The 24,232-nt window shown below is 42.4% G+C and overlaps 1 protein-coding gene across 5 annotated transcripts in view; it reads left to right on the top strand.

The window, feature by feature from the left end:
• The window catches only part of DEUP1 (deuterosome assembly protein 1), a 70,332-nt gene extending 55,877 nt beyond the window's left edge, over positions 1–14,455 (top strand). For 4 of the 5 annotated variants that reach the window (XM_033948618.1, XM_033948619.1, XM_033948620.1 and 1 more), the window contains exons 12-13: positions 885–1,158; positions 14,019–14,442. In XM_033948618.1, the coding sequence (XP_033804509.1) occupies positions 885–1,158; positions 14,019–14,198 (454 nt within the window). In that variant the 3' untranslated portion in view covers positions 14,199–14,442. Of the gene's footprint in view, positions 1–884; positions 1,159–14,018 lie in introns of all 5 variants that reach the window. The other variant, XM_033948621.1, reaches the window with a different exon arrangement.
• Positions 14,456–24,232: the final 9,777 nt, after the last annotated feature.

Consider the following 24,232-nt stretch of genomic DNA (forward strand, 5'->3'; position numbering starts at 1 on the left):
TGCTGTGTGCTAACGGCCCCGAAGCCCATAAAGATTTATAGGGCTTCGGGGCTGTTGCTGCACGGCAGCCGCTGGCATGGCTTTATAAAAGAGGCAGATAGTGACGTAGCAAATAATGACAGATAAAGATCAGTATGCAAGTTACATCTCTCTATGTTCTTTTTTAGGGGTTCCTCCTGCTACTTTACATCCCTGTACACCTTGCTTTGATTCCATCTTCTTGCTATATAGGGATCTTTTGTGTTTATCCTACATGCTTTTGATAAAACCAGGTATACCTGGGAATTTACAAATCAAAAGAAATAAACATAAATTAAGCAGAAGATAAGAGATGTTTTAAGTGATTTTTGAATTTCTTTTCTAATATGATATCAAATTTTATGGAAGAGTTCCAAACTTTTCCTGTTTGATATCCCATCGTCTGTACCCTAATGGATCTTATAATTTGTTTTTGGTGTTCTCTCATCTAACATAAGTTTGTCAGCCCCTAATAATAACCAAATATAATTCTAATCTAATGATCCTTGTATCTGTATCGAGGTGAGAACTATTGACTAGAGATTGGTAAGTTTAACATGTTCCCCAAAAAGACTGCAGAAGTTTCAAGTTTATTAGGTTTTTTTTATATACCGCCTATCAAGATTATCTAAGCGGTTTTTACAATCAGGGTTCTCTGTTGCATTTTACATTTTGCACATCAATCTATATCTCTTAACTAGAATGGGTAGCGGATTTCCAGAAAATTTCATTTCCTAGTAGTTTAGGAAGAGATTTTGGGTTAGGTTTATACCTTTCAGGTGTAGCTCAAGGAGAGTTAAATTCAGGTACTGAATTTAGACTGAGGTAGACTGATATTCATTGTTAAATATTGTTTTCTCTTTTAGCATGTTCCAGCAGGAAAATAATTGGGAGTTAAAAACAGAACTGCTTCAATCTACCAGAAATTGCATCAAAAGTCTTACACTTCACAATGAAACTGGTGACATTGCAGTTTCTAGCAGCTGGGACGATCCCTCTGAGAATATTTTCAGGAATCCTGAGGTAGCGGCAGGTGGTGTGACTAAAGTGTCCATTGTTGGCTGTTTGCCTAACCAAGACACACCGAACCTTTCCCTCCTCTCTCAGTACTGCCATGGGGATAATATTACATGTACATTGGTAAGTACTAATGCTGGTTTATTTCTTTCTGTTCCAGTGCCTTTTGAAAATAAATCAATATATTTGAAACTTAGGAGGAAATTTTACTTTTTCAAATTTTTCATTGGAAGCAATTTCAGAATAGGTAGGTAGGCACAGTTTATATGTACAAAAGGCATATTCACATTTACAAATTAGGATGTTTGTAAGTAGTGATTCTAGAACAGGTGCCATTCAACAAATAGAAAAATGCCTATTTTTCTGCCATGATAGAAATGGGCTTAGCGTGCAAGAAAGTCCTGCGTTAGTAAATGGACTTAGCACATAGTATCACAGCTTAGTAAAAGGGCTCCTTTTTTTTAAAATTCTTTATTCATTTTCATATGTTACAACAAGTGTAGCAAATAAACTCATTTAAAACTTAAAGATACACACTTGATTAACTCTCATATAAGCATCAAATTTAACATTTCATTACAAATTAAAATTCTATAATATTTTAAATATTATGAAAGAAATCTAACATTTATATCATTCTTATTGAATCTAACAATCCCTCCCCCTCCCTCCCTATTATTGAAATACTCATGTACAGTGGTGCCTCACACAACGGACGCCTCGCACAGCGCACGCTGCGCACAACGAACTTTATGTCTTGATTCGTACAACGAACTTCGTTTCACACAACGAAGTCGCCCGAGCTGCATCCTTCCGCGCAGGCACTGCGCTTAACTGCCCTCTCTCCGCCTGGCTCCCTCTTGCCCCCCCGACTCCCCGACACGATCGGGGCAAAAAGGAGCCCAAGCCCTCTTGCCCCGCCGATTCCCCAACTCCCCGACAATATCGGGCCAGGAGGGAGCCCAAGTCCTCCTGGCCACGGCGACCCCCTAACCCCACCCTGCACTACATTACGGGTAGGAGGGATCCCAGGCCCTCCTGCCCTCGACGCAAACCCCCCCTCCCCCCAACGACCGCCCCCCCCAAGAACCTCCGACCGCCCCCCCCAGCCGACCCGCGACCCCCCTGGCCGACCCCCACGACACCCCCAACCCCCTTCCCCGTACCTTTCTGTAGTTGGCCGGACAGACGGGAGCCAAACCCGCCTGTCCGGCAGACAGCCAACGACGGAATGAGGCCGGATTGGCCCATCCGTCCCAAAGCTCCGCCTACTGGTGGGGCCTAAGGCGCCTGGGCCAATCAGAATAGGCCCGGGAACCTTAGGTCCCTCCTGGGGGCGGGGCCTGAGGCACATGGGCCCAACCCGACCATGTGCCTCAGGCCCTGCCCCCAGGAGGGACCTAAGGCTCCCGGGCCTATTCTGATTGGCCCAGGCGCCTTAGGCCCCACCAGTAGGCGGAGCTTTGGGACGGATGGGCCAATCCGGCCTCATTCCGTCGATGGCTGCCTGCCGGACAGGCGGGTTTGGCTCCCGTCTGTCCGGCCAACTACAGAAAGGTACGGGGAAGGGGGTTGGGGGTGTCGTGGGGGTCGGCCAGGGGGGTCGCGGGTCGGCTGGGGGGGCGGTCGGAGGTGCTTGGGGGGGGCGGGCGTTGGGGGGCGGGGGGGTTTGCGTCGAGGGCAGGAGGGCCTGGGATCCTTCCTGCCCGTAATGTAGTGCAGGGTGGGGTTAGGGGGTCGCCGTGGCCAGGAGGACTTGGGCTCCCTCCTGGCCCGATATTGTCGGGGAGTTGGGGAATCGGCGGGGCAAGAGGGCTTGGGCTCCCTTTTGCCCCGATCGTGTCGGGGAGTCGGGGGGGCAAGAGGGCTTGAGCTCCCTTTTGCCCCGATCGTGGCGGGGAGTCGGGGGGGGCAAGAGGGCTTGAGCTCCCTCTTGCCCCGATCGTGTCGGGGAGTCGGGGGGGCAAGAGGGCTTGAGCTCCCTCTTGCCCCGATCGTGTCGGGGGTGCCAGGGACCACACGGAGTCACCCACCGTACCACCCGATTCGGGTAAGCGCAGGTATCGGTGGGTGGCTTATTTGCGGGGGGGGGATGCCTTATTTTACATTTTTTTCTAAAAAGGGGGGGCTGTCTTATTTGATGGCCCTGCCTTATCATCGGGGAAACACGGTAGAAAAAAAAAAAAAAAATGAACAGTTTAAGTCCCAGTTTTTGCCGCTGAGACTCTGCCCTCTCTCACTGTAAAATTAGACTCTACTTAGTCTGTCTTTAAATTTAAAAAATGTGTGTTGTTTTAAAAAACAATTATGTTTTTAGATGTATCTAAATAAAAATAATAACCAAAAATTTATCTTTTTTTATGTCATCTTAGCATATTTTATGCTACAGAACGAATTATTTTTTTTAACATGTATTGTTATGGGAAAACACGTTTCACATAACGAACTTTTCGCATAACAAACTTGCTCCTGGAACGAATTAAGTTCGTTGTGTGAGGCACCACTGTATTATATAATATATAATATATAATTAAGAATATAACATATCGTGACTACTCAAAATTAGAAACCTCATCAGTTGAATCTTTTCTTCTTCTAAGACCCCCATTGTTAGAAACTGATCCAATAGAAGTTCAACTTACTTCATGGAACGAAACAATTCAATTATTATTAGAAAAAAAGGTCCCCATAATCAACAAAACAATAACTAACAAACAAATTCAAAACCCATGGTATACATCAGAACTCCAACTCATCAAAAGACAACTTAGGTCCACAGAAAGAAAATGGCGTAAAAATAAATCCATTACAAACTTGGCAATATTCAAAGAACTAGCACTATTTTACAAAAATAAAATTAATGAAACAAAAAGAAATTACTATTCAAATAAAATTAAAATAGCCAGAAATTCATCCATTTTATTTTCCATTTTGAAATCTTTTAATTCTAATTCACGACATGATAACAATAGCTCAAAACTTTCAGCTCAAACATTGGCAGATGCCTTTTGTAATAAAATTATTAGTATACGCAACAAATTCATTCTTAACCAAAACACTAACCCCCCTGACTTAACTAACAATTCTAAAATCCCATGCGCCAAATGCTCTAATTTTAACATTCCAACATTAATAGAAATCAAAACAGTTATTCAAAACTTGAATCTGAAAAACTCCCCGTTTGAGACCATACCCCCGGCAATCTTAAAAAAACACTTTTCGGCCTTTGGACCCTATATTCATTCTTTAATAAAAAAAAGTTTAACTTCCGGAAAAGTACCGGAAAAATGGAAAACATCATTAATTTTACCAATAATAAAAGATCATAAAGTTAGTATTGACGACCCCACCAACTATCGTCCTATTGCCAATATCCCTTTCTTGGCAAAAATCACAGAGAAAGTGATTTTCAATCAGTTATCAGACTTTGTTAATTCCACCAACATACTACACCCCAATCAAACAGGTTTTAGGAAACATCACAATACAGAATACTCTTTAATTGGACTTACGACAAACATCATATATAATCTTGATCACCATAACTCAGTCATTCTTTTCTCTTTAGACCTATCAGCTGCATTTGATACTATTGATCATTCCCTCCTCTTAAACAGACTACAATCCATAGGCGTTAGCGAAGTATCTCTTCAATGGTTCACTTCTTTTTTATCTGATCGTACATCCACGGTACGGTTCAAGAATGCTTCCTCTAAACCATTTTCTAACAACTATGGAATCCCTCAGGGTTCAATTCTATCTCCTCTATTATTTAACATCTTTTTAGCTCCCTTACTCAACTTAAGTCAATCCATAGGTTTCACCACCTACGCCTACGCAGATGATATTCAATTAATTCACGTAGTCAATCCAGATAATCCCAATGAAGTAATTCAAATAAATCAAAAATTAGAAAAAATTAAAAACTGGCTTACTCAAAATAAATTAGCTTTAAACATATCCAAGACAAAGGCACTACTCTTTCCAATTAGACAGGACCTAAAGCTTTCCACTCCTTTTTTAATCGAAAACACTTCAATCGATTTAGTACCATCTCTAAAGATCTTAGGGGTAATACTAGATGCCAAATTTACCTACCAGGAACATATCAATAATATCGTTAAAAATTGCTTCTATCGCTTGCGTTTAATCCGGTCAATGTCTAAATATCTAGAGACAAAATCGCTAAACATTTTAGTCCATTCCCTCATAATTTCGAAACTAGATTACTGTAACTCATTGTATTTAAATATAACATATAAGGAACAAAGACGTCTACAAATCATACAAAATATCGCCATTAAATTAATCCATCACGGGAAGAAATACGACCACGTAACGCCTTACCTAATAAATTCACATTGGTTACCTATTAACCAAAGAATAACGTACAAAATAGCTTTATTAGTATTTAAAACAACAACCACCAATGAACCACAGTTCATTGACCGCCTTCTAATTCCACATACCTCAAATCGTTTTCTCCGATCTAATACACAAGATCTATTAATGGTCCCCTCATTAAAAACAATAGGAACTAGACGCCACGACATCTTCTCGGTTAAGGCACCGCTTGTTTGGAATACCCTTCCTTTGTATATCAGACACTCTAAAGATCTCAACTCATTTAAAAATAATTTAAAAACATTCCTCTTTAAAGCTGCATTTAACCTCTAAATTCTCATCCTTCCATGTAAATTTCAATTCCAGTTTCTTATACCCAAATCCTGATGTTTTTACCCTCCCCCCTTCAACCCTCTTTTTCTCCGCACTAGGAATCAAAATTTTGTAACTTTTTCCCTCACGTTTTTTCCACTTTACTCCAGTTTTGTAGTATGTGTTAGTATTGTCAGTCTGAAATTACCCTGTGTTATTTATTGCAGAAATTTTATTAACATTTTTAATGTTTTTACCCAATTGTACATTTTATGTAATTCGCTTAGAAATATTAAGCGAACCATCAAATTTAAATAAAACTTGAAACTTGAAACTTGATAACAACAAGTAAAACCCACCCTTTTCCCCCCTAATCAAATACCTTAACATGGGAAAAGTTAATCATTCATTACAAAAATCTGTTAACGGTCCCCAGACTTTCTGAAATTTACTAATATATGCGTTGCTATTGTGAGCTCCATTTTGTATATATGACACACAGAATTCCACCAAAAATTATAATTTAACCTGTCATATTTAAAAGGGCTCCTAAGTTAGATATCGGCACTTAATCCCAATATTCAGCACTGCCATTTGTATAGGTATTAGCACAGAATTTGTGTAGTTTCTATAACCATGCCTGTCTTGTTTAGTTCAGGTCTGTTGTTTAGGCATGAACTACATAGAAACATTTTCTGGATAGCAGATTAATCATTTTTAGGGTTGCCTCCAGCTGCCACTAAGGGCCTCTTTTATCAAGCTGCGCTAAATGCTCTGAAGCTGATAGAATTGAAGCACTTACCTTACCGGCCCGCGTTAAAATCCTCTAGCACAGCTTAATAAAAGGGGGGAGGAGGGGTAGGTTAACAACTTATACAGCCTGATTATGGATAGGGGAGTTACTCTTGAATACCTCATGGCCAACACATGAAAGGATGCTTTGTAATATTGTACCTATTTTAAATAGCTACATAGTGGCATGGCATGTATTTAAAATCAAATTGCATCCAAATATTCTCCCCATTATGACAAAATATTTTCTTATGCATTACTTCTTCCATATCTCGTTCCTCATTGCCAGCTTTAGTATTGTACAATTCCTTGTTTAAGTATATTGTGCCAATATCCACCAATACACATTAAAAATTAAACGTACCACAGAATTCTGGGTTACCTGGAGATGGCATGAAGCATTAGATACAAAGAATTACAATAGACAACTTAACTACCAATCTAATGTCCAGGCAGAGCAAGTACTACTATGGTACATCCATACTATTAATCAGCAGTATTTTATAAGAGGACCTTTTTAGACATAAAGATTAAAATACTATGGTTTAAGCCCATTCTTGGTGCCCAAACCAGGTGGTTTCTTATAAAATTACCCCCTATATGCTACAAAACCAGGCAATAGAATAATTTGGTGCTGATTTCATTTTTCAAACAACTAAAAACTATTTCTATTTTGCTATTTAACTGAACTTTACCGTTTTTACATGTATTGTATGCCCTTTTGTTATTTAAATTAGTTGTCCTTGCAATCAAAATAAAACGTTGTCAGCATCTTATGAGATTTATATTCTCCCTTAACCATGAGCTGAATCTGATAAACAGTACATTTTTTATGCTAGTTCTTGCAGCCAGTTGGCTCCTATGATTTAACTGTATAGCTGGTGCTGTCAACATCTATCCACGAGATGCAAGCAAATTTTGCAACCCTGGCATGATGCCATTTTAGTTATTTATGAAAGAATCTTTAATAACTTGTTTTAATGATTATTTACAATTATATGTTTTTCTTTCCTCAAATTTTTGCTGATGAGTGATTTTCATACCCAACTGGTAATTGCTATTTGCTTGCTTTAGGCCTAAGATTCTCATCAAGAAAGCCCAAGCCTTTTTTACATTGAGTAGATTATGCAGCTGCTGTTCTGGTTCCTAGCCATCTGTTCCACAATTGTGAGGGTACAAATAGACCAACTGCAGGAAGGACTAGTAGATGAAAATTTCAGCAGACATCTTAGCACTGATGATTAAATTACCATTGTTACCAGTGGTGTCCTTTTATGGGCGCTATCTTCTCTAAACCAGACACACAAAAGTTGGATAAATTAGTCCAGATTTTTCAACTTGCTAACAGGAACATTATCTTTCACAAATTTCTATTTTATGGTTAGCAATAAAGCTGATGTAGATGCATCATTATTTCACACAAATATAAGACTTGAGCTAGCCCAAGCACTTTTATAAATGTTGAAGGTGGCTTACAACATTTTTAGATACAATAAGTCCATGTCCCAAAAAAACGTTCCAGTCTAAGAGGATGGCTAAGGCCTTGAGAGATATGAGGTGTGGAAAAAAAATACGGTGAATTCTGCTACCGAGCACCATCCAGCAGGTATCTTCAATATGGGAAGCAACGCATCAAACCTTAGTAACGTGTGAGAAGTTTCAACTTGTTCGTGCTGTCAGTTGGTTGTGAGCTACAGTTGAGAGGTGTGTTTTAAAGTGTACCGTAAATCATAGATCACGAACATGAAATTTAGTTTCAAACTACAAAAAAGTGCTAAAGAAACACAAATTAGTTTATGGTAATATTGCAGTGACTATGAAGACTTGTTTCCAAGGGGTTTGAGTGATTTGATAATGGTTGTGAATTGGTTGAAGTTAAGGAGCGATTGGGATGGTCTTCAGCATCAAAAACCCAAGAATGTAGAAAAGAGTAAGCAAAATGATTTGATCAAACAAGTGATTGCTATTAGTGAGGCTCTGAACATCTCTTATGGTTCCATTCAAAACATTTTAAGAACAGATTAGAATATGAGGTGAGTGAATGCGACCTGAGAAATGAGCAAATGGTTTCACCTCCATCATGACAATGTTTCACAACATACATCGCTTCTGGTGCAGCAATTTCTGTCAAATAAAAACATTAAAGTGCGTCCTCATCCATCGGATCTAGCACTGTGCGACTTCTGACTCTTCCCCCAAAGTCAAAATGACCATGAAAGGTAAATGTTTTGAATTGATTCAGAAAGTAGCAAGAACGATGCGATAAGTGTGTTCAAAGCAAGGGCAATTAACAGTAATGTGTGTCTTACTGTAATTTATTTATTTATTTTTTTAAAATTTAAACATTCACTGTATTTTTTTTGATCACACCTCGTAAACCTGAATAGCTGGTTTGCCACCTATCCATACCTAGCTGCTTGAAGGTTCTGTATTTCCCATGCTGTCATCTGTGACAGACCTTAAGAATCAGTTTGCCACTGTGGTGAGATATTCCTGTGGGATGAAGCTGTGCTGACATGCAGCATTGGCACCATGACCCAGATATATGGAGCATAAGTGCTATTAGATAGGCACCCAAACTGAATGTCAATATGGCAGAACAGAGCAACAGAACAGAGCAAGTTCTGCCCAGGTCTCAACAGCAATTATACCATAGAGTATCACAGGAATCTGTTAAAAGTATTCTCCAGTTCTTTATTAGTAATTTGACACAATCCACTTCTTTGATAATGATAGTGCCAGAAGCAGATGCATCCTCTACATCACTGTCCAAACTGGTAGCAGCTATACAACAGTCCTCAGTTATTATGGTGAAGATGTTTTGAGATTTATAGAGACTTATTTCCTGCCCAGTTAAATCGTTTTGAATATTGACCCCAATTTGACTCAAAATGTGGGGGAGGGGTATAGGGCTCCGCAGCTCAAGGGAAATCTTCATCAGCTGAGCCACCAGGAATCCCTAAAACTTGCTCAGCTAATGGGGATTCCTCTGCTACGATCAGCTGATGGGAAGCCTACAGGGGTTTTTTTGGAGGTAGGGTTTGCTCTTTGGGTGGTAAGAGGGGGTTGTGACCACTGTGGGAGTAAAGGGGGGGTCATGCCTTCTTCCGTTGGCAGTGCTCTTCAATCTCTCACTAAGTACGGGGAAAGTTCCGTTGGACTGGAAAACAGCCAACGTCGTTCCTCTACATAAAAAGGGTTGCAAGGCTGAGGCTGCGAACTATAGACCGGTAAGCCTCACCTCAATAGTGTGTAAACTCATGGAAACACTAATTAAGTATAAATTAGATACGATCCTGAACGAGGGAAATCTCCGGGACCCCAGCCAACATGGATTCACCAAGGGTAGGTCATGCCAGTCCAATCTAATCAGCTTCTTTGACTGGGTAACAAGAAGACTGGACTCGGGAGAGTCCTTGGACGTCGTGTACCTGGACTTCAGCAAAGCGTTTGACAGCGTCCCACACCGCAGGCTGCTGAACAAGATGAAATCGATGGGATTAGGAGAGACTCTAACTGCATGGGTTAAAGATTGGCTTAGTGGCAGACTTCAGAGGGTGGTGGTTAACAGTACCCTCTCTAAAATGTCGGAGGTGACTAGCGGAGTGCCACAGGGTTCAGTCCTGGGCCCACTCCTCTTCAACATATTCATTGGGGATCTGACTCAAGGGCTTCAAGGCAAGGTAACCTTATTCGCTGATGACGCCAAACTATGCAATATAGTAAATGGCTATAATCTACAGGATGCTATAGAGCAAGACCTGCATACTTTAGAAAGTTGGTCCTTGATCTGGCAGCTGGGCTTCAACGCCAAGAAATGTAAGGTCATGCATCTCGGTAACGGAAATCCTTGCAGAACTTAAACCCTGAATGGAGAAACTTTAACCAGGACTACGGCAGAACGAGACTTAGGAGTAATCATCAGTGCTGACATGAAAGCAGCCACTCAAGTGGAGAAGGCTTCATCTAAAGCACGGCAGATGATAGGTTGTATCAAGAGAAGCTTCGTCAACAGGAAACCTGAAGTCATGATGCCATTGTACAGAGCCATGGTGAGACCTCATCTGGAATACTGTGTGCAATTCTAGAGGCCACATTACCGTAAGGATGTGCTCAGAATTGAATCGGTTCAGCGGATGGCCACCAGGATGGTCTCGGGGCTAAAGGGTCTCCCGTACGAAGAAAGACTGAGCAAATTGCAGCTCTACACTCTCGAAGAGCGTAGAGAGAGGGGAGACATGATTGAGACATTTAAGTACATCACGGGAAGGGTCGAGGTAGAAGATGATATCTTTCTTCTCAAGGGACCCTCGACCACAAGAGGACATCCGCTCAAACTCAGGGGAGGGAAGTTTCGTGGAGACGCCAGGAAGTACTTCTTCACGGAGAGAGTGATTGAGCATTGGAACAAGCTTCCAGTGCAGGTGGTTGAGGCACGCAGCATCCCAGACTTCAAGAACAAATGGGATACTTATGTGGGATCCCTATGAGGTCATGCCAAGGGATAGGGTCACTAGGACTTGAATGAGCGGGTCAGTAGAGTGACAGTATAATTACAATTATAGTTTAGGGGGTCAGTAGACTTAAGAGGGTGGGTAAATAGTGTGGGCAGACTTGATGGGCTATAGCCCTTATCTGCCGTCATCTTTCTATGTTTCTATCCTCCAGTGGTTGTCTTGTCAGAGCTTGTGGAACTTAGACGCAACTCAAACAGGTCTAACTGCTGGTGTCTAAGTTCCCTCTAGAAAAGCATTGATTATTGCTGGGGTACATCCAGGTTACAACCTGCCCATAACACACCTCCCAATATGCCCCTTTGCTCTCTGGATACACAGCAGCTTAGAAGTTCTGCTTTATGTCCAGAAAGTTGGTTTTGATTATCTGCACTTGGACGTCCCTACTATTAGGACGTCCAAGTGCCGACTTAAGCTGTTTTTTTGGACGTTTTAAAAGTTTTGATTATGAGCATATTCAGAAGAATACACACAAGAGAGGTGATGATCTCCAGGCATTTGTACAACTGCAAAACATGGAGCAGACCAATAGTACCAGGAAAGTTGCGCTTTATTAAACAAAACCTGACGTGGCCATGTTTTTTGTCTTCTGGCTATGTGGGGTAGATGCTAGTTAGGGGATAAATACACACTCCACAATCACACAACCCCAAGGAAACCAACAATTCAATACTCCAAACACCTAGGGGATATATTAACTTGTTCCCTAATTAAAAGGGATTAACTTTCAATATAGTGTTATGCTATCATAATATATTCAGCTCAAAGGATACCATAAGGAAAGGAGGAAAGAGCCTCAGACTCCCAGCATGCCACTGCTCATTAGCTTTTGAGCAGGCTGTATTCATGAGCTCCCTCATTGGCTCCAAAACCTCTTCCTCCCTATGGTTCTTTATCAATTTTATAACGCCTTTCATAATCAAATAATTTTATAGTTTAATAATACATCATTTTATAATTTTTAAATAAGTTTTTATGTTTAAAAAAACTTCCTCAGAGCTAAACACTACATTCCAGACTTACTTTTATTAAGCTGGAGGGGGCCTCGGGAGTGACCTTAAAATCGCTTCCCGCTAGTGGGTTAGAACTGTGATCGGATGAGTGGTAGCATCAAATATGCACAAAAGCCTTAAGCTACACCACTTATCTCTATCCCTTGCAGTTCAAGGTATCATCAGCATTCCACACTCTTGTTCAAAAACAGCAAATCTGTTAAGCCCATCAGCCAAAAGCCGATTGCCTGCCAGCGTTTCGCTATGCTGCGTCAGGGCAATAAGGCTGCATATTGGCACCTAACTCTGTGCTCAAAAGGCTAGTTAAGTGCCGATACGCAGCCTTAATGTTTCGGTTATGAATAATCTTCTGGGGTCCACTCGAAATACACTACAAAATTTAAATATGCATCAAAGCATCCAAAAATGTGTGAGAAGAATCGCTGAACGCTGACAAGTGTTGAGTGCGTTGCATGCCAAATTGCAGTTGAAAATGTATTCACATATTAATTATTTTGTGCACTTTAGTAAAAGGAGGACCCTTTAGACATCCATAGCTTTATCTGGGCAGATTCAGACTCCTCAGATGACGAATATGAAGAAAAAGTTAACCAGCTTGAAAATTATGTAGCTTTATCTTATGATACAATTTTGTTTGGCATACTGATGAGAGCTAAGCCTCAAATATCGGCTAATAATAATAAGCTTTTAATGATTTTAACTGGAGTTGCCATTCAACAAATAACATATAACTGGAAAGATTGTACAAGATTGAACTATCCGTTTTGGTGGAACTCAGTATGTTATATATTTAAAATGGAGAGAGCGTTGGCAGTACAAAAAGGCTATTATAAATTTAAGGATGTGTAGGGGCCATTTATAAGTTATTACCCTGTTTCCCCGATGGTAAGACACTGTCTTATTTTTTTTGGAAGGCCAAAATATGCTCTAGGGCTTATTTTCGGGGGGATGCCTTATTTACCCATGAAGAAGACTACAGTACAGTTATTGTTGAAAAAAAAAAGAATTTTATTACGTTCGCGATAGGTACATTCGCAATGCGTTCGTTGGAGGAAGAAAACGGTCGGCCGAAAAATCGTACCGTGTATGGCCAGCTTTATCCATCATACCATATATTGTACCATTTAATGTCCCCAATGTTCTCCATCAGGGAAACACAGTAAAGAGATTATTCTGTAGTGCAGCATCAGAGGGGACTTGACAATGTGAAACCATTGTTTATATACCGTATGCATTTTAAACAGGCTTTATATACAGTAAGTGGTATTGCTCACAGTAAAAGAAACCTGTCTGCGTGTCTCACTTTTGGATGTTCTGACCGTGAACAAACTCCTGCAGTCTCCATTAGGGAGGGATGAGGGAAGCTGCCTGTGTTTCCTTGCGCGGAGTCACGTGCGCGCGCTGCAGTCCTGTCACTTCCTCCTCTTTACTTCATGACGAGGCGTGGCACGCAGCCATGGAGGCAAATACGGTAGACGGAGGGACCACACGGAGTCACCCACCGTACTACCTGATTCGGGTAAGCGCAGGTATCGGTGGGTGGCTTATTTGCGGGGGGGGGGGTGCCTTATTTTACATTTTTTTCTAAAAAGGGGGGGGCTGTCTTATTTGATGGCCCTGCCTTATCATCGGGGAAACACGGTATAAAGAATAATTTACACTTTTCCCAAGTTTTAATTTTTTATTGTGGTATGGGGGGGGTTTATTAACAATATATTCTAATGATAAGATATTATATTTATGTGGTATATCTATTTTGTTGGAAAAGTGATGTGGGAGGGGGGAGGGTTAAATTTTCTTGTTGAAAGATTGCTGATTTTCAAGTGATGCTGTATCTTACGTGTTTGTTATTTACTGTACACTTGTAAATTATAAATGAATAAAGAACTTTAAAAAAAAAAGAAAATGTTAACCAGACAAAATAGTCTGTCATTTTCTCAATCAGTGCATGCTAAATAGTCACCTCATATTTTTGGCTTTGTCTCACAATTATTGTTTTATTTTCCAGTCTTCCCCAGAGACATCATTTCCTAACACAGCAATAGAGAAATTTTTCCAGGAAGAAGACAAACGAGCTAAAGAATTTGAAAAGATTTTAAATGCCCACATCGAAGAATTGCAAAAGAATTCCCAAAAGATACTCTGTAAAGCTAGTCACCTTAATCAGATTAGACATGTGACCCACTGAAACAAACTATATTACAAATAAATTTGGATTTATTCCAAATGATTTTCCATTTTTTGTAGCATTAATACAGAAGCTAGTGGTGTCATATTTGAAATAAATCACATGTACAGAAGTAGCACTATTGCGAGTTGACTTAGTATTTATTGTAGATACATCTTTTCTGCTTTATGAAACTTTGTATCTGTTTTTAGTTTACATAATCAAAAAAAATTGAATTGTGTTGTAATAAATATTATTTAAGTGCTTTTTGTATTTGATATTGATACACTAATATTGAGTTTTTCCAGTTCTTGGATTTCCAAGCTGATATGATCAAATTTTGTGCACTTACTGTACATGACTACTATTTATTATTTATATAATGCTACCAGGCTTAAACACGCAAGAGACAGACCCTGCTCAAAAGAGCTTACAATTTAATTATGGCAAACGGAACAAAAAGAGTGAATCTATACATACTGCTCAGGAAAGGTAGGATTATAGAAGGAATGACAAACAGATATGATTGCTTTACAAGTGGGTTAGGACTTAAACACAGCTTCAAAAAAAGCAGGCTTTCACCATGGCTCTGAATACCACCAGAGCTGGAGCCCAAAGTACTGCATGGGGCAGTTTGTTCCAGGCATACGGCACAGCAAAGTAGAAGGATATAGACAAGAGAGACTTATGCGATGAATGGAGTTCTTGGGGAGGAGTGGAGGGAGAGATAAGAGAGGGGAGAGACTGAAGCAGCTGCAGTGTGAATACAGTTGGAGGTCAATAAGAGAAGTTTGAACTGTATGTGGAAACAGACAGGGAACCAGTAAATGATTTGAGGAGAAGGGTAATGTGAGCATAAGGGCCCAACTAAAAAGATCTTACTTAAATAGAAATAAGAGAAGGTACTAGGATATCTGAGAGCTGAGTGGCAAAGATCAAACTAGAATTGAGCTCGCAATCTCAGAGAGATCTTTGACTCATCTCTGCTCAGTTCCAACAAACTGCCACTTCCTTCTCTATAATTACCAAAATCTGACCTCTCCTCTACACACTACCAAAACTCTTAACCACGCTCTTAGACTACTGCACAACCATTTCTCACCCTTTCAATCTGTTCAAAATGCTGCTGCATGACTCATATTCTGTGAGCAACTATTCTCACATTACCCCTCTCCTCAAGTCACTTCATTGGCTCTCCATCTGTTTCCAAATACAGTTCAAACTCCTTTTACTGACTTACAAGTGCATTCTCTCTGTAGCCCCCTCCCCCAATATCTCTCCTCTTATACCCCCTCCCTGTGAAGTCCCCTCTTATCTGTACCCTTCTCCTCCACTGCCAACTCCAGACTTCGTCCCCTCTTTCTTGCTGTGCCATATGCCTAGAACAGACTGCCTGAATCAATAAATCCTGCTCCGTCTATAGCAGTATTTAAATCCAAGCTAAAAGCCCACTTTTTTGAAACTGCTGTCAGATACCTATACCCATTGTATCATTTCCTCTCCCAGAATATCCCCAATCCTGAGATGTCCTGTCTCTCCAAATTAGATTGTAAGCTTTTCTGAGCAGGGACCAGCTATTGAATGTTAAATGTACAGTACAGTGCTGCATATGTCTTTCAGCGCTATAGAAATAATAATTAGGAGTATGAAGATCTTAGCTCTGCTTGTTCCCTAGTGGTTGGTCCTATGGCCTCATTTGTTCAGCAGTCGGCAGAGGATGAATGCTCGGAAGAGTAGGTAGAAGAGATCCAGCTGAAGGTGATAACCTATGCTCAGAGAATCTCAAAGGAAGATCTGTGATTCACTATAGATGGCAATACTAGAAAAGGATACCACAGTAGTGGTGGGGAGTCTGTGAGTGTCCAGGACACTGACTGAGACGATAGGTGTATAAATGTATTTGGAAAACTTGTGACCCTGTAGCTGAATGAGGCAAAGGAAGGTAAGCTCAGATATCATTAGCACCCAAATGGAAGAACTTGCAGATATTGCAACCATAACTGTTTTTATCCCAGGACAAGCAGGCAGCATATTCTTGACTGATGGGTGACGGCACCGACGGAGCCCCGGTACGGACAATTTTAGAGTGATTGCACTCTAAGAACTTGGAAAGTTCTAGCAGGCTGCACCGCGCACGCGTGAGTGCTTCCCGCCCGATGGAGGCGCGCGGTCCCCAGTTTCTTAGTTTCCATGGAGCTAAGAAGACGCGCCCTTTTCAACGGCTGTTGAAAAGATTTTTTTCTTTCCTCGCTCGCGTAAACCTGTTCGGAAATATTTTTTCCTGTTTCTATTTTATTCTTTCTTGTTTAAAAAAAAACCAAAAAAACTTTGATTTTTTTTTTTCGGTTCGCCCCGGCGGGGCCTGTTGCTACCATCGAGGCCTCTGCCTTCGATTTGGCAGAGGCCGTTTTTACGTTCATGCCCCCCCCCAACCCGGGTTTAAGAAGTGCCAGCGGTGCGCACGGCCCATTTCTCTCACCGACCCGCATAACTGGTGCTTACAGTGCCTGGGTCCTGACCATCGGGCGTCCACCTGCACCCGCTGTGCCACTTTAAAAAAGAGAACTTTGAAAAACCGTCAAATCCAACAACGGTTATTATTTGGTGCCGATATGTCTAATCCTGCGGCACCGGCACTGACATCGGCCCCGTCTCAGTCGGCACCCACCTCGTCGACACCGCGCTGGCGTCGCACCCTCAGGTAAGCCGGCTAAGAAGCCTTCCCCGCTGGAGCGTCCTCCAGTCTCAGTAGCAACGAGCCCAGTCCTGCCGACCTCGAGGCGCCCGCGGAAGCGCTCCACTCCGATTGAGGTCAGCCCCTCAACCTCGGGTTCCTCCTCTTCGGAGTGTCGAGCGGCACCGCAGGTACTGCAGAAGAAAAAAGTGGTACCGATGCCTTCGCTGGACGAGCGAATTGTTGCCGTCCTGCAGGTGCAACTCAAGGAGCAGTTGCAACAGCTCCTTCCCGCACTATTGGCACCGAGCCTTCCGGTCCCGGTCCGGTCTGAGCCACCGGTACCGACGTCCACCTTGTTGGTACCGGTCCATTCTGCTTCGTCGGTCTCCATGCCAGTCCTCGCACCGGAACCGAGAGCTCAACACCAGGCTGTTCAGACTTCGGCACCGATGCAGCCCTTAACGTCTCCCGATACCGTGTCTATGAGGTCAGGTAAGTTGGCACGCAAATCCCGACACCTGGAACCCTCCAAACCGGAGTCTCGAGACCATAGCTCCCACATTAGGGATCCTGATCTGTGGGGTGACTCCGAAGAGCCTTTTCTTTCTGAGGGTGAGTGTTCATCAGATGATGATGATCCTGCTGTTCCTGATCCATCCTCCAGACCAGATTATACATCTTTCACTTCCTTTCTGAAAGACATGTGTGAATCTCTTTCTATTCCTTTGGAGGCTGAGTCTAAAAAATCCAAAGCGTTCCTGGATGCACTGGATTTTGACCAGCCTCCAAAGGAATTTCTCAAATTACCCCTCCATGATATCTTGAGGGAAACCTTTTATAAGAATCTGGAGACTCCTTTGACCATCCCAGGAGCCCCTCGTAAATTGGATTCTCTGTATAAAGTGATACCTATACCTGGATTTGATAAGCCGCAGCTTCCACATGAATCTCTTCTAGTGGAATCTACGCTTAAAAAGTCTGCGGGAGCTAGTGTGTACGCTTCTGTCCCTCCTGGCAGAGAAGGTAAAGCCATGGATAAGTTTGGTAAAAGATTATACCAGAATGCCATGCTGGCTAACAGGTCTGGTAATTATGCTTTTCACTTTTCTTTTTACCTCAAGCATCTTCTCACCACCATGGCTTCCTTTGAAAAGTACCTCCCTGATCGCAAACGACAGGCCTTTCATCAGTGCTCGTCCTCTCTCTTCCAGCTACGCAAGTTTCTGGTTCAATCAATTTATGACACATTCGAACTTACCACCAGAGCAACGGCCATGTCTGTGGCGATGCGTCGCCTTGCTTGGCTCAGAGTGTCAGAGCTTGATGTCAACCATCAAGATCGACTGGCTAATGCTCCATGCCTGGGGGATGAACTCTTTGGTGAATCCATGGACTCTACCACCCAAAAGCTCTCCGCCCATGAGACTCGATGGGATACTCTTCTGAAAACAAAGAAGAAGACACCACCTTCCCGGCCTTTCAGACAACAATCAGTCTATCAACGCCGTTATGTGGCTCGCCCCTTGCCGTCAGCTCCCCAACAACCTAGGCGTCAACGTCAGCAACAGCGACAAACCCCTAGGCCACCACAGCAGCAACCGGCGAAGCCACCTCCACAGCAAAAATCTACTCAGCCCTTTTGACTTAGTTCTCCAGGGCATAGCCAGTTTTCAGCCATCTGCCCACCTGCCTCAACCTATAGGTGGCCGTCTTACCTTTTTCCTCAGCCGTTGGGAGATCATCACCTCGGATCAATGGGTCCTCAACATCATCCGTCACAGCTACTCCCTCAACTTTCAGACTCTTCCTTCCCAAAGTCTGCCAAAAGTCTGCTTTGAACACTCCTCAATCCGCCCTTCTTCTCCAAGAGGTTCAATCCCTCCTTCTAAACGCCATAGAGGAAGTTCCTCTTGCTTAGAAGGGGCAGGGATTCTACTCCCGTTATTTTCTGGTCCCCAAAAAAACAGGAGATCTCAGACCCATTCTAGATCTTCGCGATCTCAACAAATGCTTGGTCAAAGAAAAATTCAGAATGCTCTCTTTGGCCACTCTTTATCCTCTTCTCACTCAAGGCGACTGGCTATGCTCCCTCGATCGCAGAGGCATACACTCACATACTGGTCAATCTGACCTCCAGACAGTACCTCCGCTTCATGATCAACCACTGTCATTACCAATACAAGGTGCTACCCTTTGGTCTTGCCTCCGCTCCAAGAGTGTTCACCAAATGTCTGATTGTGGTGGCTGCTTTCCTCCGCTCTCACCATCTTCAGGTCTTTCCTTACCTGGACGACTGGTTAATCAAGGCCAATTCATCTCAGACAGTACTGGCCACCAACCAAACCATCCTGTTTCTACAACTTCTGGGGTTCGAGATCAATCTACCCAAATCTCATCTCATCCCCACTCAGAGACTTCATTTCATTGGAGCAGTGCTGGACACAGTCCTTATGAGAGCGTTCCTGCCGTCCAACCGTCTTCAAACTCTTCAATCTCTATGTCAGCAGGTGCTTCCACAACGTTCCATCTCTGCCAAGCAAATAATGATACTCTTGGGTCACATGGCCTCCACAGTTCATGTCACACCCTTCGCACGTCTTCACCTGCGCACTCCTCAATGGACCCTAGCTACCCAGTGGTCCCAAGTGACGGATCATTGCTCACGACACATATTTGTGACATCATCTCTTCGTCAATCTCTACAATGGTGGTTGATGTCCTCAACTCTCTCCAGAGGTCTTCTATTCCATCTACCTCCTCATCAACTTGTCATCACCACCGACGCCTCCCCTTATGCCTGGGGAGCTCATTTGAACGAATTCCAAACTCAAGGACTTTGGACAGCCCAGGAAATGAAGCATCATATCAATTGCCTGGAACTCAGAGCGATGTTTTATGCCCTCAAGGCCTTCCAACATCTTCTCTTTCCTCAAGTCCTCCTGCTGTGCACAGACAATCAAGTTGCGATGTACTACATCAACAAGCAGGGTGGGACAGGCTCTCGCCTCTTGTGTCAGGAAGCCCAGAAGATTTGGGCTTGGGCCACAGATCACCAATTATTCCTGAAAGCTATCTACATTCAGGGAGAACAGAATTCTTTAGCGGACAAACTCAGCAGAATTCTCCAACCTCACGAGTGGACTCTCGATCCTTTAACTCTACAGTCCATATTCGCTCAGTGGGGCACTCCTCAGATAGACCTCTTTGCAGCTCCTCAAAATCACCAGCTGCCCCTCTTCTGCTCCAGACTCTACTCTCCTCACCGTCTGGCAGCAGATGCATTTCTCCTGGATTGGTCCAATCTGTTCCTGTATGCTTTCCCTCCATTACCTCTCATGTTACGAACCTTGTTCAAGCTCCAGAGGGAACAGGCCACCATGATTCTCATCGCTCCACGATGGCCCAGGCAACATTGGTTCTCCCTTCTACTTCAATTCAGTTCCAGGGAGCCTATGCTTCTTCCGCTGTTTCCTTCTCTGCTTACACAACATCAGCAGACCCTTCTACATCCCAACCTCCAGTCTCTGCACCTGACAGCTTGGTATCGCTCGGGCTGACTTCGAATGATACTCTTTTGTCTCAGCCCGTTTGTTCTATTCTAGATGCCTCCAGGAAGCCGGCCACTCTACAGTGTTACCATCAGAAGTGGACACGATTTTCTTCCTGGTGTCTTCTTCATCATCATGATCCCACATCCCTTGCAGTGGAGACCTTGTTGGATTACCTTCTTTCTTTGTCTGACTCTGGTCTCAAGTCTACTTCCATCCGAGTCCACCTCAGTGCTATTGCTGCTTTTCATGAGCCAGTTCATGGAAAACTCCTTTCAGCTCATCCTTTGATTTCCAGATTCATGCGGGGTCTTTTCAATATGAAACCACCTCTTAAAGCTCCCCCTGTAGTCTGGGATCTCAATGTGGTTCTCTCTGCCTTGATGAAGCCTCCGTTTGAACCCTTGGCTACGACTCCTTTCAAGTTTCTCACTTGGAAAGTGGTCTTCCTTATTGCTCTAACCTCTGCCAGGAGGGTCAGTGAGCTACATGCACTAGTTGCGGATCCACCTTTTACTATTTTTCATCATGACAAGGTGGTTCTGCGTACACATCCAAAGTTTCTCCCGAAGGTTGTCTCGAATTCCATCTCAACCAATCCATTGTTCTGCCTGTCTTCTTTCCGAAACCTCACTCTCATTCTGAAGAACAGACTCTGCATACTTTGGACTGTAAGCGGGCTTTAGCTTACTATTTAGAGCGTACTAAACCCCACAGATCATCTCCCCAACTCTTTCTGTCCTTTGATCTGAATAAATTGGGACGTCCTGTTTCTAAACGTACGTTGTCAAATTGGCTTGCAGCGTGCATTTCATTCTGTTATGCTCAGTCCGGACTGACACTGGAAGGTTCTGTCACGGCCCATAGAGTTAGAGCTATGGCAGCATCTGTGGCTTTCCTCCGTTCTACTCCGATTGAGGAAATCTGCAAAGCTGCTACTTGGTCCTCAGTTCATACTTTTACATCTCACTATTGTCTGGATGCATTCTCCAGATGGGATGGACACTTCGGCCAATCTGTTTTGCAAAATTTGTTTTCCTAATGGCCAACCTTCCCTCCATCCCTCTTTTTGTTAGCTTGGAGGTCACTCATCAGTCAAGAATATGCTGCCTGCTTGTCCTGGGATAAAGCACAGTTACTTACCGTAACAGGTGTTATCCAGGGACAGCAGGCAGATATTCTTGCGTCCCACCCACCTCCCCGGGTTGGCTTCTTAGCTGGCTTATCCTAACTGGGGACCACACGCCTCCGTCGGGCGGGAAGGCACTCGCGTGTGCGCGGTGCGGCCTGCTAGAACTTTCAAAGTTCTTAGAGTGCAATCACTCTAAAATTGTCCGTACCGGGGCTTCGTCGGTGCCGTCACCCATCAGTCAAGAATATCTGCCTGCTGCCCCTGGATAACACCTGTTACGGTAAGTAACTGTGCTATTTTGTCTGCCCACGTTATCTTACCCAGATCACCTCAGAATAGTGTTTCAGTACAATTTGGGCCCTGGTCTCACCCATGAAGACTTTATTCACAGACATAAGTCTGCTAAATAATCAAGATTTTTTTTTTTTTTAACTTATGTGCTTTCAAAAATGTGAGTGCGATTTTTACTCTTCAGGCAAATAAAGTTATGCTCAACAAAGACAGGCAGTTCTGGATAAGGCTGAAATATAAAAAAATACTACAATAAAAAAATTGCACTATATTCATTGTTTCTAAAACAGTGCAAGTAGTTTTGTAAACTTATTTGAGCTATATAAGATTTTTATCTCAGAAACTGAAATAAAATGTTAACATGCAAAATTATATATAAAATTATAATTTTTTTTTTTTTTAGAAGTGTTGTTGTGAAAGGGGAATGTGGAGGCTAAACTGAAAATTTCCAGGGGAGAAGAGTTGGCCCTGAAATAGTCATAGAAGAATTTGGGAATATAAGCCCTCTTTAATAGGGTTTATCGCCAGCCACTGTGGTAAAAGCTCAGACGCTGGTAGGAATTCTATGAGCATCAGAGCTTTTATCATAGCAACCAGTGATAAAAAGGGACCATAGTTAGACATGAAGTTCTCTTTTTTGATGTACATATCTGAACATTGGTGATGTCAGTGTTTTATTATCTGAGGGTGCTCAAGCAGATTAGAGCATATCTGAGTATTGAAAACTGGTGGATCCATCTCACACAAGGTTGTTTTTTTTTTTTTTTGTTTTTTTTTTTTTTTGGGGGGGGGGGGGGTTGTTTTTAGCAAAAGTTGCCTTGTACACACTTTTTCCAATACCTCTTGACCACAAAGACAAATGTACTGTACACATTGGACTGCAAAGAGTAGGCCCTTTTATTTTCTGTTCCAAACTGTCTTTTAAAAAAAATGATGTTGGTAGCTTATTTTATTACTCCCATTTTTGTTGAAGATGACCTTTATCCAGAGTATCCCACCTCTTGAGAATATAGTATCCTGCTTGTCCTTGGAGGAACACTGTAGCAGGTTTTTGAGAAAAGCAGGATACATACCATATATACTTGAATATAAACAGATTTTTTTTCCTAAAATGGAGGTCTTGGTTTATATTCAGGTCAGTGCCCACCTGCCCCAGACAACTCTAAAAACTTTCACTGCCTCCCCGGCATACCTTTCAAATCCCTGGCGGTCTAGCAATGAACTAGGGCAGGAGTGATCTTCTACACTTCTGCCCCATGCACAGTCGATAGCTATTTCTCACAGCAGCCAAACAGCTAGCTCTTTGCTGCTCCCAGAGGTTGCTACTCTAGGCAATCACCTAGTCTTGCCTAGTGGTTGTACACCAGAGGTTAGAAGTTATAGAAAAGGGGGGCAAGGTTTATGTGCTTGTTATCCCCTGAGCTTCTCTTTTAAGAAATAATTTCTGAGATAGCTTTCTAATTTTGAAAGAATAGTTATTACTGATATTTCTTTGGTTCATGAAACCTTGCTTAGCATTGGTGTTAAGTGGTATAGAATCTTACTTCTTTTTAGGACTCTAAAAGATACCCGTGACCTAGACAGTTCCGTTGGAAACAGGATATTGGGCTACATGGTCCTTTGGTTTGACCCAGTAACGTAACGCTTATATTCAGAGAGGGACTTGGATATAGTAGTAAAAACAGATAGTTTTAACCTGTCTGGCTTTCCTAGAATGGTTGCAGGATGTTTTGATACCAGCACCCCCCCCCCTCCCCCCCCCCCTTTTTTTTTTTTTTTGCTGTTTAATTTCTTTCTTTACAGGACAAAATCTTGTGGCCTAAGGATACAATTGTTCTCAGATGAGGCCCATACCACACAGTTAAGGGAAACATTTTTATAACTGAAAGCCAGGTACAGTACTAGCCCTTGGGGACATTTTCTGTTTAACATTTCCTTGGTATGACCCTTCGAAGCTTGAGAATTTTATTCAAGGTAAAGGAGTACCTAATATTTCCGGTGATCCTGCACGCTATTGTATTGCTAACACAATCAAGCACAAGACGTTGACGTAAGGATGTAATGTACGTCATTGTCATCCATGTCTGTGTTTTGCAAATGCATTTTTAATCACTATGTTTACCTAGCCTCTTGCCTTGCGCACTATTATCTTATGATATAAAGGCGTGCACGTTATTGTCTTGCGTGCGCACATATCACTATGAACCCTTCGCGCTCAGTTGTCTTGCGCTCACTTGTCTTCGCACATTTGACTATGAACCAATATTTCCTGAGATGTTGAGTGAGGTTAGCTAATGGTTGTAGGTATGTTTGATTATCAAGAGGGTATTGGAGTTTTATTGAACTGAATCATAAACATAATTTAGATTCATTTATAAGAACTTCTGCTGTTCGACATAAAACATAA

Source organism: Geotrypetes seraphini, chromosome 6 (assembly GCF_902459505.1).
Source record: "Geotrypetes seraphini chromosome 6, aGeoSer1.1, whole genome shotgun sequence".
Taxonomy (NCBI): domain Eukaryota; kingdom Metazoa; phylum Chordata; class Amphibia; order Gymnophiona; family Dermophiidae; genus Geotrypetes; species Geotrypetes seraphini.